The sequence below is a fragment of the Coccinella septempunctata genome, chromosome 2, assembly GCF_907165205.1.
Source record: "Coccinella septempunctata chromosome 2, icCocSept1.1, whole genome shotgun sequence".
Taxonomy (NCBI): Eukaryota; Metazoa; Arthropoda; class Insecta; order Coleoptera; family Coccinellidae; genus Coccinella; species Coccinella septempunctata.
Genome location: NC_058190.1, coordinates 52,883,667 through 52,908,704, shown reverse-complemented (window position 1 = coordinate 52,908,704; position 25,038 = coordinate 52,883,667). Strand labels below are relative to the sequence as shown.

At 40.3% G+C, this 25,038-nt stretch overlaps 1 protein-coding gene across 1 annotated transcript in view; it reads right to left on the bottom strand.

The window, feature by feature from the left end:
- LOC123308289 (fasciclin-2-like) overlaps nucleotides 1–25,038 on the bottom strand; it is a 126,272-nt gene that overhangs the window by 67,961 nt on the left and 33,273 nt on the right. Inside the window, exon 4 of the mRNA XM_044890886.1 lies at nucleotides 551–761. Within this exon, the coding sequence (XP_044746821.1) occupies nucleotides 551–761 (211 nt within the window). The remainder of the gene's footprint in view (nucleotides 1–550; nucleotides 762–25,038) is intronic.

Below are 25,038 nucleotides of genomic sequence, written 5' to 3'. Positions count from 1 at the left end.
AACGGTTGAAATGGATACTTCAAAACGTAACGTTTCAAAGATATTTCATAAAAAATACATCATTTTCGTAGGAGTATTACCTATTTTCGCCAGCAAGTCTCCCATTTCCTCCTGTTCTGAGAGAAATTACAAATCACTCCAGACAAACGTAGTCTGAAAGATAGGATAACATTGGAATGAATGTATCAGAAGAGTATGCTGATAAATAAGGTAGACTCACACTTCCTAGTCCCAATTAGAACGTAGTGACGTGTATTATCAACGATTTGATGTTCTTGGTCAAGAAATCACCACCTTAATCTCTACGCATCTTTTGTGAACTCCCCGTACATCGATCTAATAATTTCCCAAGCCAATAGAACATCCCACTTTATCACTTGAAACATCGTGAAGCCTCTCAAAGGTCCCAACGACAATAGGGACATTAAAAACGTCTCCCGTCTCGAAACTAGACCCGTTTTCCCGTTAATTCCCACGCCAGGATCAACTTATTTTATCCGGGATCCTATACAAAGACCGCAGCGCGTATAAAGGGGGAGAGATAACTTACTGGTGACTTTGAGCTGGATGATAATACTGGTGGGTGGATGTGTGGATATTTGGCACTCGTACAGACCCTCGTCAGAGGCTTGGACGTTCCTGATAAGCAGACCCCAGTTCTGCAGGTGGCGTACGTGTTCCACCAAGAAACGGTCGTCGGTGTTGTAGGTGGCCAGGCCCACGGTCAGCAGGTGGTAGTCGTGCTTCCTTATCCACGAAACCTGAAAAAGAGATGGGGGATTACATCAATGGAAGGGGTATCTGAGAAGAAAGAAATATTATGTTTGTGTTCATAAGTAACTAAAATTTTTGTTCACGATCTATGCGTAAAGGTGTCGTAATCACTTGTGATTTATGAGCCATTATTCACTAGGCTATCAAACTTCATACATATACAGGGTGCAGTTTTGATTCGTATAAATATTTCAGGTTTACGAGTCAAAGACTTACGAGGATACATTGGAAAATTCTTAGCCTACTATAGAACCAAACAAACTTTCAATGTCGAAATATTTTATTACTCAACATATTCTCCTCTTAATTAGACACATTTATTACAGCGAACCTTTAACGTCTCTAGACCTTTCAAAAAGAATTTTTCTTCTTGCTCTGCAAACCAGACCTTTACTGCTTTCATTACCTCCTCGTTGGAAGAAAATGTACGACCTTTTGAACATTTTTTCAGTTGGGGAATGATTACTCCATGGCAATGCCAAAAAACTTCAGAACTTTAGCAGCAGATTTTTTGACACGAAACTTCTTAGGTCTTGGAGAACCAGAGTGTCGCCATTCCATCGATTGTTGCTTTGTTTCTGGATCGTAGAACTGTAGCCAAGTCTCATCCATAGTAACAATTCGGTTTAAGAAGTCTACATCGTTTTCAAATCGAGCATAGATCGAACGCGATGCTTCTACCCTTGCACGCTTTTGGTCAACATTCGAACACTTGGAGATACATGCTAGTTGCGACTGTGTGCCCTCCTGTGACTAAAGAGACCCAACCGTGACCTGCAGATCCCTCCACACTCAGGGCATGGATAGTCTCCAACCAGATCTGGCCGCCGCTGTATCCTTCTCGATTCTCCATTATAACTGTGGACCAAAGACCTCTACTGTGACCTGTCTAACGCTAGTTGTTCCCAGTTATGATTAGCATTAACTGATTTTAGGGATTGATGCAGTGTATCCTTAAACCGCTTATACTGACCCCCTGGTTTCCGTGCTCCCTCAGTGAGTTCGCCGTATAGAGCTATTTTGGGGAGTCTTGTGTCTTGCATCCTCAGAATGTGGCTGCTCCATCTGAGTCGGGCCCTCGTTACTTGAGTCTCAATTGTTGTACAACTCGCGCGCTGCAAGACTTCTTTTTGTAGATTTATTCCCGGTAACGGGATACAGCAATGAATGAATGAATGGAGATACATATTGCAGCAACTTTTCTCATGTTCAAATTGACGTGAACTATAAGATGAACGCGTTCGTATGGAATATTCAATGCATCAGATATTCATTTTAGCCCAATTCGACGGTCTGATGAAATAATGTCATGAACTGCATCGATATTTTCGGGGACTGTCACAGAAACTGGCCTTCCCGATCGGTCATCATCTTCAATGGAAAATTTACCTCTTTTGTAGCTTGCAGTCCAATTTTTCACGGTCGCACACTGAAGACATTAATCACAAAGGGTATTAAGCATGTCTTCGTAAACCTGCTTACCTCTTAACCCTTTTAAATACTGGTACTTGATGATGGCTCGATAATTTTTCGATTTTCACAATTTCAGTGGACATCTCCTTTCTTTAATTCATTGCGTAACTCTGGTTGACTTTTTTGACCTCAAACTTCACACTGACACTTCTAATGAGTAATTGTTCGTTGCTATGGTAACGCAATATTTATTTTTGCATGGAACTGGTCTAGGCTAACTAGATATCAATTCATCCTCGTACCTTGTATTTGAACAGTAGATTTTGAGGTCCAAAGAGCATATGGCTTCGCCAAAAAATCAGATCATAAAAAATATCCTCTCTGGATCTGATTTTTTTCATGTCTCCCAGTATATTTTTAAATTTAGATTTTTCTCAACCCAGCTCTTCAGTATCTCATTCATTAGGCAAGAAAAACAACGCCACAACTAACGTTTAGAATTGCGGTGTTCAGCGAAAAAATAAAAAAAAATGGATGTGACCCAATCCATTCTCCCCAGTCTCGCTATAGTGCCCTTTCCAATTTCCAAGGAACATGAATAAAACATGCAGGAGTTATTTCGGTAATAGGTGGAAGGAAATCTTGTTCACTCGACGGGAAACTCCTGTAAAAACATAGTGAGGAGGAAGGAACGTAGATTTCTTTGGTTGGCAGCACTTGTTGCTGAAATAAGCAATCTTCGGACACCGAGACGGGATATATCGGTATTCAGATATTTCGCGAAAAAAATGATATAGGGAGGAAGTGAGATATAAGCGAAACGATTTCGAATTCCTCGAAACCAATTTCGCTTTTCTGATTAGGCCTTGAGTACTTAAAAGTCTCGTTTTCATAATGAACTGTGCCAACCTTGGAAAAACAAAATTACCTTCAGAATAACTAGCAGAATCTGTGACATTACACATCTGTGGATGCTTTACAGAGTTGCATTCGTTCAGAGTACCCAATTTTTCGAATATCGCTGATATTTTTCATCATCAGATTACTCGAAAATGGCCCATTACACAAAAAATTATGAGGAATACTTCAATTCTATAAAATATTCGTTAGATAGCCTCCAAGTTCGTTTCAAGAGCTGGATTCCTTGAATTTTTGGTATTTTTATGTTACGCAATGGTGGAAGACGTGGGTGATAACTTGTGTTCGAAAAATTTTTTTTATGGTTCTTCAACAGCCTGTATCTTTTAAACCTAGAGGATTCGGAAGAAATGGTAAAGGAAAAAAGGGTTTCTTTTGACCTCAAGAATCTACTGTTGAAATATTTGTACGAGTCAAGGACTCTTTCTTCCTAATACTTGCAGCGTTTTCGATGTTGCGGGTAGGTAACAGAGCGTCGAACCGGAAAATTTACTGTAGGACTTGGCGGGATCCCTAGAATGGTTTTCTAGATACCCTTCTAATCCGGAACTCATTTTGTCAGCGTGTACCTTCAACTTGTTATCTGGCTTTGCAGGGCTTAAGTGTAACGGAGCACCTGCTAATGTTTAGGGGTAGGTGGGTATCAGGGAAATTAGGAGTCAAGTATAAATGCATTTTCGTGTTTCCCGAGCAGACGGGAAATACCACTCCTACGTAGGATTTATTCATCTAGAAGGGAAGAGCAATAAATATTGTAAGTAATCGATTGCAGAGTCGAGAACATAAACAGGGAGTTAGTTAGAGTTTTCTTTCGTCCACCTCTGAGTTTCTACGAATAAAAACAGTTAGGAGGTATTTAAAGTATATGCAGTAAATTTATGGGAGCTACAGTTTGATTTGGACGTTCAGATTCTGGAAATCTTATATCTTGATTACACAAACCTTCATTTAGTAACCCGTTGTTGGAATTCCAACATTCTGCCGTCGCAATCAACGAATAACTTATCATAATTTGTAACGTGGTTACCTCGGAGAAAACTTATCTCGAGCGCCAGCTATTCTTTTCACTAGGAAGAATAGCAAACCTTACCAGAGTAGCTGCTAGTCGGAGACAGAGTTCGCTGATATCTAGGGTGGTAGCGATAACGAAGTAGTCAAAATCAAATTATGTACCAGTTTATTCACACCTTCGGAAACTGATTATATGTACAACGGAAATATGTGTAGGTATGAAATATGAGCGAATCGATCAGCAAACATACATTCGGGAAATTCTATCCGGTCACGAGCACTTTGTAAAGTTTATACCGGGTTCAGTGAAAAATCAAAGGTTGTTCAATAAAATGCGCCAACCAGAACTGACGAAATGGATACTAAGGATGAACTCGCGAAGTGAAATGACTTGCTATACGGCATCGGGATGTAATTGTATTTCTCCAGAAATGAAAGAAACACAACCAGGACGGATCTATTCGAGACTTTTACTCGCTACCCCAAGGGCTAACGCTCCATGACTGATAGCGAAGTAAAGGTCTATCTTGAGCGCAACTACGGGATTTCACTGACGACGAGCGGTACCTCTTATTCTCTACCCCAAGGGCTTACGCGCCATGACTGATAGAAAAGAAGAGATTTCGGATTCAACACTTATGACGCGGAACGCGAACAGGGGGGTTGACGGGACTTTCCCTTCAGTACCCCAAGGGCTTACGCACCATGACTGATGGCGAAGGGAAAAGTCAGACTCGCGAAACAGGGTAAAGTACGATAAAATATAACAGAAAGCGATACAGTGCAGCAGTGTCAAAGAAGTAACCAGTGTAGGTCTAATTGAGAAACTGAACGGTAAAGACGGGGACCTACCTCCTTTATCTCAGACACTCGCGGAAAACAAACGAAAACTAAAAATTGATTCCTAAGAGCACTAATCCTCGCAACACAAAATTATTTCTAAAATCGTTGAACGGTTTGTTGTGCACACAATCAAAGTCGAATCGCAGGGAAAAGAGAGTACAGAGCGTAAAAGTGACAAAAGAGACTAAAGAGTAAAAGAGAGAGAGACCGTCGTGGGGGAAATCCCCCCACACGCTGAAAATCTGCAAATTCCAGAATGCGACAAGAGTGAAAAACGTCGTCAGCTCCGGTTTATCGCATATCAACAGGAAAACCTCGAAATCTTCAACGGCATGCAAGAAAAACAACGTTAAACACAGATCAACGGTTTTTTACATTTACTCTGCCTATCGGAATGAATGCACCGAATATTTGAGAATTAAATATGTTCAAAGGCGGAAATGTGAAATGAAATGCACTAAAATGAAATCCAACTTTTCTCAGAAAACTGGAGATCATTACAAACTTCTGTTATGATAAGTTCTTGAGCAGAAACCACATCACTGTGACTCGAAGCAAGAGGCTTAGATAGTCTGGCATCCAAATCGAATTGCTCCCACTTACTCCTCGTCAGACTCAACCCCCAAAGGCAGGACGTCAGAAACCGACACCGAGCCACCTCCACGAAGTAGTCGAGTGTTATGAATAATGACCAGTGCAACAATTATTACGGTTCCAGAACAACGGGAGGATCCAATTCAGAATCCCATCTAATAATTATTCCGTCTGAACGCGAACGGGAGGGATATAAGGACATATCTGGAATCCCACGTCTCATACATCCCATGAATATCTAATTCCTGCGAGTATACCCATGCCGGCGCACGCCTAGGGTCCAGGAAACGGCAGAACCGTCCTGGAAAGACAATTGCTTTAAGTTTTATAGCCGGCGCGTATACCTGATGGCGATTCTGTTGCAATGCCGAGCGGGATGATATGCGCCATCGATCCACCAGGCACCAGGAAGTCGATCCCCTTCTTCTGAAAAAAAATTGATCATAAATTCCGCACGATGCGACATTTACGGCGTGTCTAGTGAATTCGAACGTCTCAACTGTATCGCCCTGAACCCCAATCGAGGAAACTGGGGCGTTCTTTCGGGGGGAGAATGAAGGAAAAAGCCTGGTCGATTCCCTAGAAGTCTGTAAAGCCGCGTACACATCTGAGCAAAACAGCCGAATGAGCACATCGCGCCGAATGAGCATTCAGATGTGGACGGACAAAACACACCGCACCGAACGCGCTCATGTTGCGCGGAGCCGATCCACAATTTGTCGGTCCATCAAAGAAAATTCGTGCTCAGTGTGGACGGGTTTAGTTGCTATCTTTGCCTCGAACCAAACGCGCACATTTGAATATGGATTTCTCGCAAGAAACGTGTTTGAATTTAATAAAATAGCATGAAAACCGCCCAATTTTGTCGCCCTCACTTTGAATATCGTGCAATAAAAAAGTACTGTTGAGTCTACGGTCTCGACTTCTTTGTAGATATAATTGTGAAGACCATCTAGTACGCCGTCGTCCCTTCTTCTTTAGCAACTCGTACAGAATTATGAAAGAGGCACTAGCAAAACCCAAGTTTTCCATCCTTAGAACATAGAATACATTGAATGATTCCTTTTTTCTAAGTTTCCAGTTCGTGAGCACTGAACTGACACATCCGTTGGAGCGGCTCCGAACACATGCTCATGCTGTTCGTGCGTCGGAAAGAAAAATTGTCCGCATAAACGCTCATTCGTTGCGGCGCGCTCATTCGGCTATTTTGCTCAGATGTGTACGCGCCTTAAGAAATTCTGAATGAGCAATAGGGTATGAACAGATGCATCCCTTGCTCTAGTTGCTTTATTTCATTGGATGCTGGCTACAATTGCGAAGAGAAATACTTTTCAACCCTTTTGATGAAAATAAAAAAATTATGCATTACAAGAGACAATCGTTTGTTTCTGGCATTACTTGCATCTCTTGTCATTCCTTCATACCACGTTTTTTTGAACATTGGTTCACCGTATCGCAAAAACACTTTTCTTCGAAAGTGAAGAATGCATCCAACCAATAAATGTTTTTGAATAGGGATGATGTGGTACTTAATTTGAAGAGCCTTTGTACACTGAATTCACTATATCGGATCGGTAGACTCGGTCTACCGACAGGATTGTAGGAAATAAATCACTTTTAGTGGAAAATTTCGAAAAAAAATGGTCAACTTTGAGTCGCTGTAACAGCCACACAAAAAGCACTAGACATATGCTGATTTTTTGTTGATAGGTTGATCTTTCGCGCATAGAAAAATTCAACTTTCATCCACCTACTGCGAACAGTTTAGATTTTACAATTTTTTCCGCGAAGGTCCAAAATTTCGGATTTTCCATCGACCATTACTCGAAAACCAATCCTCTCAACAAAATTCTGTTTGCATATTCGTGTTCTACGCCTTCGATTTAGTATATACCCCAATTTTGATGGAAATTGGGAACATCGAAAATTTTTCAAATTTTCCATACGTATGCAAAAAATTGCAATTTTTTGAAAAATATTTTTTGTCTCCGATCGACACCAAATCTATACTGTCGACTAATTCGAGGGCGTAGATAACGAATAAACAAACGGACATTTTAAAAAACATTTATTTTTCAAGTTATGGTCGATGAAATTTTGATTGATGGTTGGCACGCGCTATACATCCGCTAGGAACGGTCCTGCGGAAAATAGTACGTGAAATGTCATTTTTTGTTTAGGTCGACGAAAGAAGAAATTTCAATTGTGTAACCCATCCCAAAAATTCGCAGAAAATTTCGTACGCCATTAAAATTCGAATCGCGCAATTCGGACAACAATCGACAATTGTGTTTTTGGCAGATATATGGAATAGATTGATCTATTCAGTTTATAAATTTCACATATGTATGTATTTTTACGCAACTCGAACGAACCCTATTCAATAGAACACGGTCCGAATCCCAAACACAGAAATCTGTAATTTATTAATTGCCGAAAGCGAGTTGCACCGACCCGAAATGATTTGATTTGTCGGATTTGTTTGCATTTTTAATCCGGCCTTTCGATCCAGTTCATAATAATCGTAATTTAGAATATTCGTTAACAGAAAAATAACGATTCGAATATTCGGCAGTATGGCGGACTATAGTTGCTTTTCGTCGGGGTTTTCCAGCGCCATCTATTCTTCATAGGAGAAAAGGCAAATTTAGTGAAAGACAGTTGGGTTTAGATGGAAAAAATATCTATCTCATTTTTCGCGAGGGCCGAAGGCCTGAGCCACGGCAGAGGCGAATAAGCCCGAAAAGGTGAATATACCAAAAAAGGTGGATCTACGTACTAACTAGTTTTCAGTGAAACGAACGACTCTTGCTAACACTCTTGGTTGCTCAGTAACCAAATTCAAGACTTTTTAAACTTTTTTTCAGTTGAGGAAAGGGATGTTAGTCAGGTGGAGCCAAATCTGGTCAATAAGGGGGGTGTTCTAGTTATTCAAACTTTAAATCTCGAATTTTTTGCATGGCAACATAAGATTTGTGTGCAGGGGCGTTGTCCTGCAGAAACAAAACACCTTTGGGTAGCTTTCCGCTTTCCGCATCTTTTCTCTTCAATTTTTTTCCCGTAGAGTGGTCAGTAATGTCGAATAGTAATCTCCGGTTATTGTTCTACCCTCATCCAAAAAATCAATCATGATTACTCCATGGCAATCCCAAAAAACTGAAGCACGAATTTTTCCAGCAGATTTTTGGACACGAAACTACTTAGGTCTTGGAGAACCAGAGTGTCACCATTGCATCGATTGTTGCTTTGTTTCTGGATCGTATAAATGTACCCAAGTCAAGTAACAATTCGGTTAAAGAAGGCTACATCGTTTAAAATTGAACACAGATCGAAGGCGATGCTTCTACCCTTGCACGTTTTTGGTCAACATTCAAACATTTGGGGATCCATTTTGCAGCAATTTTTCTCATGTCCAAATTTTTTTTTTGTGTTATAGCTCTTTATTGAGGTTTACAATCTACTTCTATAAAGTATTGAGCAAACGTGATGAATGTACAGACATGTTGAAGATATTAACCTATTAATATTCTTCTTTACTATATTTTCAATTCAAGTCAACTGGCCAAGTCCTCTTCAATCTTCTTATGTTGAATGGATTCTCAGTTCGTTGATTAATGAGGTTGTTTTCGTGACCTTGCAGGTTCTGCTGATATGATATCGGTTGAAACGATTTCTGATTTCTTCTGTAATGAATGGTATTCCTAGATCGTTATGAATTGTAAGATTGGAGACGTACCAAGGGGCATCTGTTATAGAGCGGAGTATTTTTGATTGGGTTCTCTGGATAATTCCCGTATTCGATGGTTTTGCGCATCCCCAAAATTGAATGCCGTAGGTCCATATTGGTTTGATTATTGCCTTATATATCAGAACTTTATTTTCAATAGATAATTTTGACTTTCTGCCTATGAGTCAGTACATGCCTCGAATTTTTAGATTGATCTGTTGTTTCTTTGCTTGAATATGTTTTTTCCAGGTGAGACGTTGATCTAGATGCATGCCAAGGTATTTTGCATCAGAACTGACTGGTATTTGTTTGTTGTTTATTTTGACCGGAGGGCATAAGCTTTTTCTATTGGTGAATGTAACATGTACTGATTTGGTTTCATTTATTTGCAGACGCCATTTTTTATACCAATCTTCTAGGTCGTTCAAGTGTTGTTGAAGATATTCCGAAGCCGTTTCAGCATTCTCATGAGTTGCCAAGGTTGCTACATCATCTGCATAAGTAGCTATCGTGGTGTTCTGATTTGTTGGTATAAATGAGGTATAGGATTGGTCCAAGTATGCTTCCTTGAGGAACTCCTGATCTAATTTGATGGGGGTTTGATATCGCTCCTTCGAGTTTGACCGCAAAATGTCGATTTGCTAAATAAGATTTTAGCATAAGAAAGTACGGTTGTGGAAGTAGTTTTTTCAATTTATACAGGCATGTCCAAATTGACGTGAACTAAATGATGAACGCGTTCGTATGAAATATTCAGTGTTTCAGATGTTCGTTTTAGCCCAATTCGACGGTCTGATAAAATCATGTCATGAACTGCATCGATATTTTCGGGGACTGACACAGAAACTGGCCTTCCTGATCGGTCATCACCTTCGATGGAAAATTTACCTCTTTTGGAGCGTCCAGTCCAAGTTTTCACGATCGCATACAAAGGACATTGATCACCAAGGATATTAAGCATATCTTCGTAAATCTACTTACCTCTTAACCCTTTTAAATACAGGTACTTGATGATGGCTAGATACTCTAATTTTGCGAACGTTAATTTCAAAAAATGAGTTTTTGAATGCTCAATTTTCGATATATCTCCTTAAGGCTCGATTTTTCCTGAGCTTCATCCCGATGCAAAACAGACCGTTCAGCAATTATTCCCCTCCTCCCTGTTTCCTAATCAAATATTCGGATGGCGTCATTTTTGGGGCGCCGCATAAAAATTCCGACATGACATTTATCATCAAATTTGCATAAGGGACCGCTCGGCAAAAACATACAGTAATTCCTCTAGGGATCGCACATCACCTCTCGGAGGCTGAATTTAAGGCGCGTTGAGCAATAAGTGTGAAAACGGGGTAGTCGTTTCCCTTAATACGCGCGCACTTTATTAGCGTCGTAAGTTCGAGCCCTTTCATCACCCGAATCGGTATTTATTGGTGGCAGGTTCATTTGCGCGTATGACTACGGAATTGATTTATATTTCAAGAGAAGGCCCCCGAGGGGTAGGGGAGCGTGGTGGCGTTGTGTTCCGTAAGTGGTTGCGCAATGAAATCTTCTATTTCTCCTGGGAAATGAGGAAAATCTCGGGTACAATATGGAACGACTGGCTGTAAGGTCCCGCTCTTGCGATAATTCGATTTCGGCAACTAGCGGGACCTTCGATAACCTCAAGCAAGGTTCGAGTCGATGCGACGTCGTTCATTTTGTCAATTTGAGTTCTTGAATATTGTCCTTTGGAGTGTGGTAGGATATGTAGGTCACGGTTGGGTCTCTACAGTCACGGGAGAGCACACAGTCGCAATTAGCCCTGAAAAATTATAAGTCTGTTCGCACCTCGGTTCGCACCTTTTTTCCTTTTTTTCTTTTCTTTTTGTTTTTTCCCTTTTTTCGTCTTTTTGTAGATTCATTCCCGGCAACGGGATACAGCAATGAATGAATGAATGAATGAATGAATAAACCATGTCAAATATTCGACAGCGTGGTGCAGTTCCCGCAAAAGATCGTGGATGCCCAGACACAATCTGGATTCATCACTCGAGATAATTTTATTCCATTCCAGGTCCCAGTTTAGCCGTTTTCTGCCTTTATCAGCCATTCATCACGAAAAACTCCCGCGGTTTACCCTGCAAAAACGAGACGAAACGCGCCATTTGGCAGATACATCCCTCTCGAGATCAGACCCCGAGCGGTGGTAAAGAACGACGCTTAACTGTCAAATATTCCGACGCCGGAAAGCGATATATACGTCTGCCTCTAGTCCGAGGATGAATTTAATACGTTTCTGGACCGGATCACGAACCCATCGGAACACGGTGGTGCATTCTTGCCCGGAAACGTCTTCACACGAATGATATAAAACCTAATAATGGCGGAACGCACCGCCGCAGCATGGCTCATGCAATATTTATCATCGTGAGACGGAGAAGAGACAGACACTGATACATGCCACCGCCTACGTCAGGGCGAGGAAAAAATTATAAACCGGATACGAAGTACCTCTGTGTGGTATCCCGCCTGAGAGTGAGAGGGGTGGATTTGATATGACGTTGACATGAATCTTTTTGGGAAGGGTGGATTTATGACGGGAAGGTTGATATGTTAACCAGTCGACGTTTTGAGAAATGGTAATTGCGATCGCAGTGGCGGCTGGTCTGTGAGGGCTATAGGGCTACAGCCCCCCATACAAGAAATCAATCCTTTTATGCTTCCCATACGATTTTCAATGAAAATATTACTTTCCACGGTTATTTATATAATTTATTAATGTAAAACTTTCATGCGACTCCTGCAGTTTTGTTTATTTCAATCATAATCTAGCAGTTCGTCCCTGCATGGGCGATGAATCGTGTAGCCCCGAATTCTTGCATTCGGACAGTCATTCGGCTCCAGCCGCAACTCTTCGGGTCGGTCGTTTTAAGGAGTAAAAGGGCTACGATAAAAGTCGCCCCTATCCGCTTCATTCTAGCCGCTGCCGGCTAGCGTATAGACATCTTAGCGTGCGTTCGTATTTGTTTACGTTTTCAAATCACGGCGGACAAAAGTGTTCAAAATATTTTAAAAACTGATTTCGCTGGCGGAAAAAAGCCGTATTCAACTGCTGGGTAGACCGACTCCCGATTTAAATTTAACCCAGGCAGATAAAACTCCAAAAACTTCTCAAGACAAGTGTATAACAATTGATAACGTATGAGCAAGGGCAGGATTTAGAGATTTGAAGCACCTTAATGAAAAAATTAAGAAGCATGAGCTATCTGCCAAGCATGTAAATTGTTCGACAGAATTAGCTTTTCTGGTTACGACTAATATCGCGGCTCAATTAGAATACCGGAATTATATTATTAAGCACAACGAGCAAGTAGATAAGAACAGGTATGTTTCAAGAAGAATTATAAATTGCATAAAATTTTGCGGAAAACCGGTTTTAAAATTTCATACTTTTATTATTATTCTAAAAGTAGCCCCCTAGTGAACTAGATCACGAGCCGCCACTGTGCGATCGGGAATTCGACATATCAAAAGGTTTTTTATGTGCTATTCTGATCTTGTGGCTCTTGATGCTTCTACGTTGTCACCTACACTATCTTTTTATACAGAGTGAGTCTTCGAATCGTAAACATATTTTAACAGTAGATTCTTGAGGTCAAAAGAAACACATTTTACCTTTACCATTTTCTCCGATTCGACTCGGTTCAAAAGATACAGGCTGTTGAAAACGCATAAAAAATGTTATGCATTTTGTCAATTTCTACCTGATGAAAATCCAGTCGAATTGAATATAAAGGATGTTTTCAAAGGTGAAGCTTTTTTTGACAGAAGGTAGAACACAACAAAATGAGTCGTTTAACCAAAAATTGTCTATATAAAATATCAAGATGGCTGAGATACAACCCCTATAGAAGTTCGACAAAATTTCAGTGAATTTCAAATACGAGACTGTGGACGGTGACTCCCGTATCGCAAAAACGATACAGTACCAAGTTCATCGGATTAGATGCATCAGGTCATTTTTGAGAGAATCATAATTGTTGTATCGTGCAATTTAGGGTGAAAAGAAATGTAGAAAATCGAGGCAGTTTCTTGAAAGTGCTTATGTTAGTTATAATAAAAAGTGTCATGATGTTTCCCCATTTCATCCCATTTTACGACGATTGTTGGAAGGTTCGAACATGAAGACTGCGATGTCCATTGTGGAAAAATTCGTGAATAATTCAGACGAATCTCATTGGTGAGATTTTGAAGTATTATTCTATTTTTTACACTTGTGTCCTAAGTCCCTTATGTCAGTTGGTATCGAAATGGGCCATTTCATAAAATCGTGTAAGTTACTAAAAAATAATGACGGCAATTCGGCAATCCTAAGTTTCCATTTTCATTACCACGTAAATATCGAACGGGCCAACATCCTAAACGAAACCACAAGGTATTCCACCTTGTGGTTTTTTACTCCTGCTTTGCGATAATGCAGCTAACAAACGGTCTAGGGTCGTATTAGGATCTATTTCAGTGATCATTTTCAATTTTTTTTTTCAACTTTGTCATTTTGAAAGTTTTGTATAAGTGATTGTTGGTGAAACGCTTCATTTGGACCAGTTCTACCTTCTGTTGAGAAAAAAGCATCACTTTCAAATACACCCTGTATAAATGAAGGCAAAATTCCACGATATTGTTCAAGTGAATACATCATTATTTTTCTACGAATCTCCTTGCCTCGTTTACCCCCAAAGAGTGAATTCTACTGTACAAAAGCCTTCAAATTGACGGAAACATCATCAGGAGAACTTCCCCCTCCTCCAGCTTCTCGGCATCATCGAAAATGTCCTCACTTCTCGAATATACAGAAATTACAGGTGCATTGAAATCGTACCTGCGAATCCCATCAGTGTCCCGGAGTCCCGGCAGCGGCGGGGTGCCTAGGGGTGTAAGGGGGAGACGGAAATTACAGGCAGGCGTAAATATTTCCAGGCATCTCGCCGAAATGAACACGTTAGAAGTGATTAATGGGTGTTTTACATATGCTATTAGATTTCGCTTCTTGCTGGGCGCTGTTTTCTGCATAATTAAACAGTGGGACGGTCGATAACGGGCGTCACTGGGGGTTTCGACTTGCAATCGTGAAACGAGCGATGCGTGGTACTCTTCTGCGCCATTACCTACCCCTAATAAGGACAGGTTTCAGCTATGGACTTACCAGGAGGTTGTGTTGGAATTGTCAGAGGTGAAATTCGGAAATCTGATAACGACATAACCTACCAGTAAGATCCATATCAGCATCAGATAACTCATCTGTGGTTGCAATATGTCAAGAACTTCAGATAAGCTGGCTTTGACACATTTTTCCTGAGGGGCACACAAATGTTGGTTAAGTTCATGTTTTTGTGATTTCGAGTGGTTTATACAAATCAATTTTCTTAGAAAATAAGATGATATGAAAGTGTGTGACGATAGAAAACTGACTTTTATTGACTTTATTGACTCGTTCAAGTTTTTTGACATAAATGTCACAGATGTTTTGTGTGCCCCTAACTTTTTGGGTCTCGAGATTTACAGGGTGAGTCTTTGACTCTTTGAAATATTTCAACAGATCATTTAAGGATTCTGGGGTAGGCTGATGATTATCTATTCTTCTTTGAAGCATATCCCATGGATGTTCTATGCAATTCAAATCTGGTGAGTGCGGAGGTATTGGTAAATGTGGAATACCAAGCTCCTCGCGCGCATTCTCAACTATGACTGCACGGTGCGGTCTAGCGTTATCGTCTAGAAATTGGAAAGTTTCACCAATAACAGCGTGAAAATTTGGCACAACATTGTCAATGACATGCTCCCTATAGTGTAAGGCGGTCATATTTCCTGGACAAATGTGTAGATCTGTGCGCCCGTTGAAACATATCCCGGCCCATACCATAACACTACCCCTTCGGAATGGATGGACTTCTTAGACATAGCGACGATTACGGGTTATGCGTGGGATTGTTCATACCCTTATTCTTCGAGAATCTGAAAATCGTCCATATCTGGATTCACCAGTGAAAAGGCACTACGCCATTGATCGTTTTAATTGATATGTTGCCTTGCTCATTTCAGTTTTTGACGCTTGTGGTCATGTGTTAATGGAACTTCTTTTAATGGACGTCTAGAACCTAGATTTACCCCTCTCAAATGTCATCTGATGGTTTCGATGGAAACTGGGACCCCGTCTGCATTGTGAAGAGTATTCCGTAGCATTCTACACGTAGATGTAGGGTTTCTTCTCGCCGAAACGGTGATGAAACGATCCTGAGCAGGTGTTGTTTTTCGTCGCCCACCAAGCCTTGGTCTTTCCAACACGGAACCTGCCTCCCTGAACCTATTCCAAAGTCGAGATATCACACTTTGGCTGACTTGGAGCCTTTCCGCTACAACAACCTGAGTTAGGCCACCCTGTAGCATTCCGATAGCCCTATTAGCCTCAGCGTTTGTTAATTTACGTCTTGGCATTTTCAGAAAACCCGTTTCAAATCGAAGCCGTTGATAAACTGACTTCATTTCAAAATAAGAACATTCATGAAGCATATGGAAAGAACCAAACTTCAGAAAGAAGGCGACCAGATTGACGAAATGTCTCATACTGATTTTTATTGGATCGATTCATGTTGTTATTGAGTTTTAAATGATTTCACAGCGATTTTCTCGAAGATTACATACTTTTAAAAACGATTGAATACGATATCCCTAACTCTTGCGGTGCAGCTTATTTGTATACCGTATAAGTGGGGCATCAGCCAAATATTCAATAAAAAATGCGCCTATAGTTACCAAAATTACACCCTCACATAAAAAAACCTCATCAGCGTGTCGCGGCGCACAGTTAATCGTAATGATCAATTCCGAGGGTTCGTCATTGCCAACAGCACTAAAATATTAAAAAATCCCCAACGTAAAATGAGCATCGATCGAAAAAAAACATCCCCCTCAAGGTAACAACCTTCTATACCCAATCGGCCCTACCAATCTGAGAAGAAAACTCTTCCCCAACTCGTCAAATTTCCATCTTTCATTTACCCAATTCCGAGTGCTCACGTGGCAACCCTCAGCAGATTGACTCCGTCGTAACGAGATAAAAGATAAAAACCCTACCCCGTGCCACCCCCGTACTTTCATCAAGATGATTGGACCAGAAAGTTCCACGGGCATTCTTGCATTCGCTCAGACAGGAATACTTGAGCTGACTGCTCTCGGTTCGATGAATTTAACCTCGAATTCGTGGTGGCAAATGAGGAATTCCAGGCCGCTCGAGGACGGTATTACTCGAAACCGATGTTTTCCCTCGGAAAATATGGACGGGGTAGGGGATAAGCGATGAGGTGGAAAATGAGATGCGTCTGACGGGCTGTAGACAAGGGGGTCTCGGTGCCGGGTTTGGAGGAGTTCGAGGCGCTCTAAAAATCCAGATTTATGAAAAGAAGGACGCTGGATTCGCGTATAAGGATGTGGGGATTTCACTGGTAGATAACTCCCCAGCGCAGCTTTCGACCGAATAGAGGTACGGTGGACCTGATTTTTACACGGCGACAGCTGCTAGAGAAAGCCCGTGTACAACAACAGTAGGTTAGCAAAGGCATTTCCAGACCACTTCAATTGCGATACAAGTGTAATCCGACAAAGTTTGATTCACAAATGAGTCTAGATTCTCTCTACCATTGTGATCGACTTTCCCTTGTATACAGACGTCCACATGAAAGATATGCGTGCAATTTCCTGAATACTACTGGTTTTGGGGGAGGATCGATTATGGTATGGGGTGGAATATCTTTGACTGCTCGCACAGACCTAGTGATCGTTGATAATGGAGCTATGAATGCTGATAAGTATATAAGGAACACTCTTGAAGAGCATGTAGTGCCATTTGCCCCATACATTGGTGAAAATTTCATTTTTATGGACGATAATGCCGTTCGCGCATCGTTCAGGAGTACCTTGAAGAGGTTGAAGTCTCTCGAATGGAATGGCCAGCAAGAAGTCCAGATCTCAGTCCGATTGAGCAGGTTTGGGACAACCTCAATAGAAGGCTGAGAAGTTCAGAAAATCATCCAGCTACTCTTAATGACTTAGGAATCCAACTCGGAGAAATCTGGGAAGGATTAGATCAGAACATTTTGAGATCACCCATTTTGAGTATGGACCGTCGTTGCCGAGCTGTAATTAACGCAAGGGGTGGAAATACCAAGTATTAAATCACTTATCAGAATTTCAGTATTTTAAAAATTGTTCATTTCTCTTCTTTCACATAAGATTCGGTGGAATCCTGAATTTTTCTTCCATTTAATGTGTCTTGTTTCGTTCAAAACCTTCCGAGAGAACATAAAAAATAAGTTGTAAAGTCAATGTAGAATTAACTTTCATTAAAATTGAGATTTTCAGAATGTGCGTTAATTTTTTCGCGCAGTGTATTTCGAAAAATAAAAAAGCCAACTAAACTCATGAGTGCCTTCATAAAATGAAGGCACTTATTGTCATAGCTGTTCAATTCCACCTGTAACTTCGACGTTAGCTTCGATGTAGTGTAATCCCGAAGAATACCCAATCTGGAGTAAGTCTGAAGACGTCCCAACTCCGAATTTGTGCCCCAGATTGTCAACTTTGAAGTCGAATGCTATTATCCTTAAAAGGCGAACTTCACGGTGACAAATAGTTCGCTTCTGCTTTCAGGCAACCTCGGCGCATTTTACGGCAAACGTCTGAAGAATTACGATACGGACGTGCATTTACCCTTAGTCTAGCGAGAACAAAGGATGAAGGGCTTGAAGCAATCACCAGATAAATCACTCTGTTGCTAATACGAATTTTCGAGTGTTGCAATTGGTTTAAAATCTCATCGTTTCGATAGGGCGCGTTTATCTGTCAATGTCTATAAAATTTCCAATTTGGCGAAACGGGGGAATCATTCATTTATCATTGCTGTATCCTGTTATCGAGAATAAATCTACAAAAAGACTCAAAAAGAAAACTATCGATGCGATCGAACTTATAATTTCTTAGGGCGACTTGCGACTGTGTGTCCTCCTGTGACTGAAGAGACCCAACCGTGTCCTACAGATCCTTCCACACCCCGGCAAACCGTTGTCTCAACGAAGAAACTCTCAAGTAACGTTCTTGAATGGCAGTTGTTACCCGTGGTCTACCCTGTCCTGGTCTTCGGACATTCATACCTGTCTCCCTGAATCGCTGTAACCTTCTGGACACACTTGTATGGGAATCTCCAAACCTTTCTGCAATTCTTGTGTATGTCCACCCTTCTTCTCGCAAAACTACCGCTTGGGCACATTCCTCTTGGGTCAAATTGCGTGTTTCGCGTTGCATAGCGATCGAGTGTAGGAAACCAAACGAAAGAAAAACTATTGATCACTAGAATTGATCGAGAACAACTGATTTTAGAATGGAGCCAATACATTCAAAATCTGATAATATCATATTTTCTTATTCCTGCTGGGAAAAAACATCTGTATTGAAGAAAATGTGCGTTAATTTTTTTGCGCAGTGTATATCGAACATTTTAATACCGCATAATCAATCGCTGGGTTTGTGAATGTACAATATTGACTTTTCCTATTTTTTTAATGTTTCTATTCGTTGCGCAATATTTTTTCTATGGGGTGACCTAAAATCCAAGAGCGAAGAACAGTGTTTATGGTCCTTCTATGTATTTATCAGATTCATTTCATCATTGTTTTTGAACGGGAAAAGGTGGATCTAGCGAAGGGGTTGATCTACTGTCCTATCAATATTTTCACGAATACAATCGAGATATTTCCGATGGAAACACGGCAACATCACCGTGAACGCAATGATCGATGCAAACGGACGTTATCCACATCGAAAACGACACATCATGGAGAAGCCACGAGCGATTCATTAAATCCGTTCGTTGGATCGAAAAACCAGATATACATCGACGCAAACGAGGCGAGAAATTCTGCCGCATTTCAGGAATAATCCGACGGGGATGACGTCGGCTGGGGGCGACCGAGGACCCGGCCGCGATTCGAAAACAAAACATACGGAAAAATCATCAACCGCCGGAAATACCGGGGGTCTTTTGTCATCGTTTACCCCGCCGCTAACCAACGAACGCGGACGCCAATAGAAACGGGGGCGAGGTTATTTTTTTGTTTACACGGATACCTTCGCAGAATCCGTTTTGCGGTAATTGGTACAAAGCGATGTTTTCCGATTTTACAGGATTTTCGATACTAGAGTAAATATAACGATTGTGTGGTAACCAGTGGCGTATATAGGGGGGGGCCCAGGGGGCCCGGGCCCCCCCCGAAATGAATAAAGAAAACTGAAATACTATAATAAATTAAACAGGCTCGAGAATCATGGCTACGGCGTCTGATGTGAATATACAACAACTGTTTGTTCGCGTGACGATTTCTAAACTGGTTGGGAACCTATACGCAGGCTCAGATCTTAAAATTCGGAACATGCGTACCAGTTACAAATCTCCGAAGCTCTGATCATGTCTTTGAATCCGCGAACGGTTCTTTTCTATCTGCGCTTGCGTGAATAAAGCTAATCTGTAATACGCACGACACGGCTGAAGCCGCTAGGACAGTAGTTGATGATTACCTAAATCTCACGTTTGCGTTCTAATATCTAATATAATAAGTCGTAAGAGTATTTTAGTGTTCTCGGGTCGTAATTGAAAACTGACCAGTGAAAGAAAATCACAATGAAGAGACAAAGTTCAATTCAAGATTTTTTCACGAAAAGACAAAATGTGGATAGACCTGGAGTTGAAAATTTAGAAGCCCGCGTTGCCGTGGAAGGACAAAGTGAAATTGCTTGTGCCGATGTCTTTCAAACCAGCTCCTCTGGTCAAGATGTGGAAGGTATTTTTCAAGTTATTAAAAATGTAAACGATATTGGAAATTACTGTCAAAGGAGTTATATTTGTTCATTAACAAATGATGAAAAAGTTTCATTGTTAGAAAATGTATGGAAACCTCAGTCTGGTTACAAATTTCCTACCACTTCGATTTCAAACCACACGAGATCCTTTCAAGCAAAATGGCTTGAAGAATTTGAGTGGTTAACGTATTCAGAGGAGAAATGCGGAGCATTTTGTAAATACTGCGTGTTTTTCTCTCAGAGCGAACATGTAGGGAAAGGAAATCACCAATCATTGGGAATATTTGTGACCCAGCCTTTCATAAATTTCAAAAAAGCTAGGGAAATGTTCAAAAATCATCAAGATTCGAAATACCATAGGCAATCCATTTTGATTGCTGAAAACACAAAATCCTTGATTAAAAAAAAACGTGTAAGTGTTATTGATCAAGTGAATTCTCGAAGAAAATTAGATATTGAGAATAATAGAAAGAAACTGGTTGCTATAATTCAAACTATTAAGTTATGCGGAAGGCAAATGATTGCTCTCAGAGGTCATAATGATTCTGGACGAGTGAGTCTTGAAGAACCTGACGAAAATGACGGAAATTTCCGATCATTGTTGAGATACCGAGCTAACAGCGGAGATAATCTTCTTAAGGACCAATTGATCAGTGCTGGTGGAAAAACAATGTACACAAGCCCTGTCATTCAGAACGACATCATTAACACATTTGGTTCTTTGATTCAATCCAAAATTGTGGCAAAAGTAAGGAATTCTATCTTCTATTCTGTTTTAGCGGATGAAACCACTGATATAAGCCAAATAGAACAATTTTCACTTTGCATTCGCTATGTTGATGAAGAAACTTTCAAAATCAGAGAAGATTTCCTAACGTTTGTCCCCGTTCATGATGTAACTGGTGCAGGTTTGGCGAAAACTGTATTAGAGACCTTGTCAAATTTAGGTCTTGATTTGAACAAATTGAGAGGCCAAGGATACGATGGTGCTGCCACTATGAGTGGCAAGTTCAGAGGAGTTCAAGCTGCTATCAGAGAAAAACTACCATTGGCCCTTTATACACATTGTTCTTCGCATACACTCAACTTGTGCTTGTCAGATGCAAGTAGCATTTCCTCTATTAGAAACTGCATGGGTGTCATTAAAGAAATATGTGCATTCTTTCATGCATCAGCTAAGAACACAGAGATTTTAAAATCCACGATTTCAGAGTGCTTTCCTGATGAAAAGAGAAAGAAGCTGATTTCATTGTGCGAAACGCGATGGGTGGAGAGACATGACTCAGTTATTCTATTCAAAGAAATTTTAGAAGCTATCATACTCTCCCTACATAAGATAGAAGAATCTAGTGTTTCATCAACTAAAGCATTTGCTTTAAGTCGTGCCATTTGTACTTTTCCATTTATTGTTAATCTTTTCATTTTGAGCCAGATGCTGTCGACTACACACAGCTTGTCTGAGACCCTTCAGAAAAAAAACATTGACCTTAGTCAGGCTATAAGCAACATCACAACTGTTTTAGACCTACTGTCAAAACAGAGATCAAATGCCGGGCAAACGTTCAAACCATTATATGAACAGGTGAAGACAATAGCCTCCAAACTTTTTGTCACAGAGGAGCTTCCACGATTTTGTCGGCTTCAAACAACACGCAACAATGTACCTTATACCACAGAAGAAGAATATTATAGACGAGCAGTTTATGTGCCATACCTGGATGATTTTTGTGAAGCGTTAAGGGAAAGATTCCAATCTCATAAAGACACAATAATATCTTTACAAAACATTCTTCCACAATTTTGTATCAGAACAGACATCACTTCATTAGAAGCTGCATTGAAATTATATGAACCAGATTTGTCATTTAACGACATTGTGCGAAGTGAGTTTAAGCTGTGGCAAGAAAAGTGGAAACAGGAAAGACCTGAAGTTCTGCCAAAAACGGCGATTAGTTCTCTAGAAAACTGTGACAAAGATCTATTCCCCAACATTTATATCCTTCTAAAAATACTAGCTGTTCTTCCCGTGTCAGTCGCTACCGTTGAAAGGACTTTCTCTAGCCTAAGAAGACTGAAAACTTACCTAAGGAACAGCACATCTGAGAATAGACTAAATGGTCTCGCATTACTCTCTATTCACAGAGACATCACAGTTAGCGACGAGGAAGTTCTTGATAAGTTTGCTAGTGTACCGAGAAAACTGGGGTTTGTTTTGTAACCATCTATGTAAGCGAATGTTCAGCTAACCTCGTCTTCATGTCGTCAATTAATTTTTATTTTTTCCACTTATAATAAAATGAAATTTCTCATTGTCGTTTTTTTTCTTGTTCAAAACATGATGAAGCCTTTTGTGAAAACCTCACTACTCTATCAATTTCTCGTCACGTTGCAGGAGTCCGTTAAATGGGGATAGTTCACAGACGTGAGTGTTGGCTAGAAATAGCAACCAATGGTAATTTTTTTTGCATCATAACTTTTAAGATTTGAAAACAATGTGTACGAGATATTGATGAAAAACAGGGAGACTATGCCCAAAGTTATCCTTTGATTCTCAATCGAAAAATTGCATCCAACCTAATCTAACCATTGGATCATTTGATGGTGTAAGCATCTCGGGGCCCCCCCCGAAAATATTTTCTATATACGCCACTGGTGGTAACTGCTATATTTTTTCGCCAGATGAACCACTGGGGCGGAAAAACCCACCCCGAATTTTCCATAGACTTTCGCTCATTTGCAGGAAACTCCGTTGAAAATCAATGATCCATTAAAATTTTAATTCTCCATTATTCCCTTCAAAAATTACTCAATGGACGTTCCTGCAACTATACTACATTGACTTTTATTTTAGCAGTCGATTGGTCATGGAAATTTGACACAATTCACTCTGTATAGTACGAAAATGTGGGGTTATGACGCTTGTCAAAACATTTTTGGGTTTTAAATCAACCCTACGTTGCCCGTTCTACGTAAGAGTTTCTGTTATTACGTATTTTATCACAATGTCTCATCTCTTCAGAAAATATGTGACAAACATAATTGAAGTTTATACAAACTGATTGAAGGCATGCCAAATCCAGTTATTTGCATGGAAAATACAAGAGATCAGTATAATATCATAATATGCACTAGCTTGAGGGGAGTTAACGTTCGTTATCTTCTTTGGCTGAAGTTTGGATACGTTACATCAGTTGTAGATTTCAAAAATATTAACCCGAAGATGAAATACATATGATGCAGTGGTTGGGAATGGGTATCTCCCGAAGGAATTAACAGATAATAACAAGAATGTTAAATTCTTCAACAAAAATCATCTTGAATCAATATAAGTAGAAGAAAATAAAGGCAGTTTCAAGTCAAGATGAATTTCACCTTCGAACAAAAATTTCACATGAATAAACAATTAACAGGACAACTGGCGCGTATTTGTGGCTGTTCATTTTAATACATTGATATAATAATAATAATTAGGTATTTATTGGTACCTTAAGACATTTACAATGTATAGGACAAGTCAGATGAAAAAGAGAAAAATCAATTTTCGGGAACTTATTCTACGATGACATTCATCGAAAATTCTGTAGTAAACTTTTCGCATTAATTCACTCAAACATAAAATTCTCAAATGCCACCACTTTTTAGAGTCTCACAATATAAGGAAATTCTTTGTCATCCTCTTCATTCACAATCTTTCTGATTGTGGAAATATTCAGCTGAAATATAAGTCTTTAGATTGAGATGAAACATAATACAAATTCACTCACATTGAATATGTTCGCTACCGTCTGACGTATTGTGGATTTTAGAATATCAGGGTATAACTATTTGAATGAGCGGACCTGAATTCTAAATAGCACTTCCTGAAATACTGTCTCTTTTTTCAATCACTCTCGTCATTTTCGTGATAAAAATTGATATTAGTTGTGGCAACGGCGTAATGACATTAACGACATTTCATGAGTGCCAATCATACTCCGTTCTAGTTACAAAAACTTGAGAAAATTATTTCATGGCCAACCGACTGCTAAAATGAATGCGAATGGAGTATACGTACCTCTATCATTATAAAACTAATCACGAATCTTCGAGTTCGATGATCAATACTCCCCATTTGTGGGCTTGTCATCGCCCTCCCATTATCGCAATCCAAATAGGGCAACGAGATACTGCTACTATCGAATTAGGCCGAATTATTCAAATCGGCCGTAGTAGCGTCGCTGAATACCGATACCGGGGGCGGCGGACTTTTCTTTCGGGACCGAGTTATTCGAGTTAGTCGACCGTTGGGGGGGCTCTTCATTAATTAGCCGGGGGACGATTGACGTTCCATTCAGAGGATAAATTTGCCGCAACGAAATAAAACGACTACGCGCTTCGACGGTTTTCACGCGGGGATTGAACATTTCAATATCGCCGAGTTCCTCTCGCCCGTCTCCGATTGAATGACGTGTTAATCCTTTGTCCGTTATTCGATTTCGGTCGTTTCGAGGGTCCGTTCGCACGTCCGCCCCGATGAGGGTCGTTTAAGAACGAAACGGGGGGAAGGATGGAGCTGCGTGAAGAATTATTCTTGTCTTTCTGGGAGGCGAAATGGGGAATGAAGCACTTTTTGGAGAGATACGCTGGGGTTTGGGGAGTTTAGCCCGGTGTTTCAGGTGTCAAAGCATTTGGAGTGTTCTGAGGATAAGCTGAGTGTTAGAATCGAGGTACTTTTGTAATGATGCATCTCGTGTCTTGAAGGTTCAAAGGTTTTGTTCATCTTAACTTGAAAGTTCCTTCAATTTCATTTACTTATATCGCTGCAAGATGATTTTTGTTGAAGAATTTAACATTCTTGTAATTATATGTTAATTCTCTCGGGAGATACCCATTCC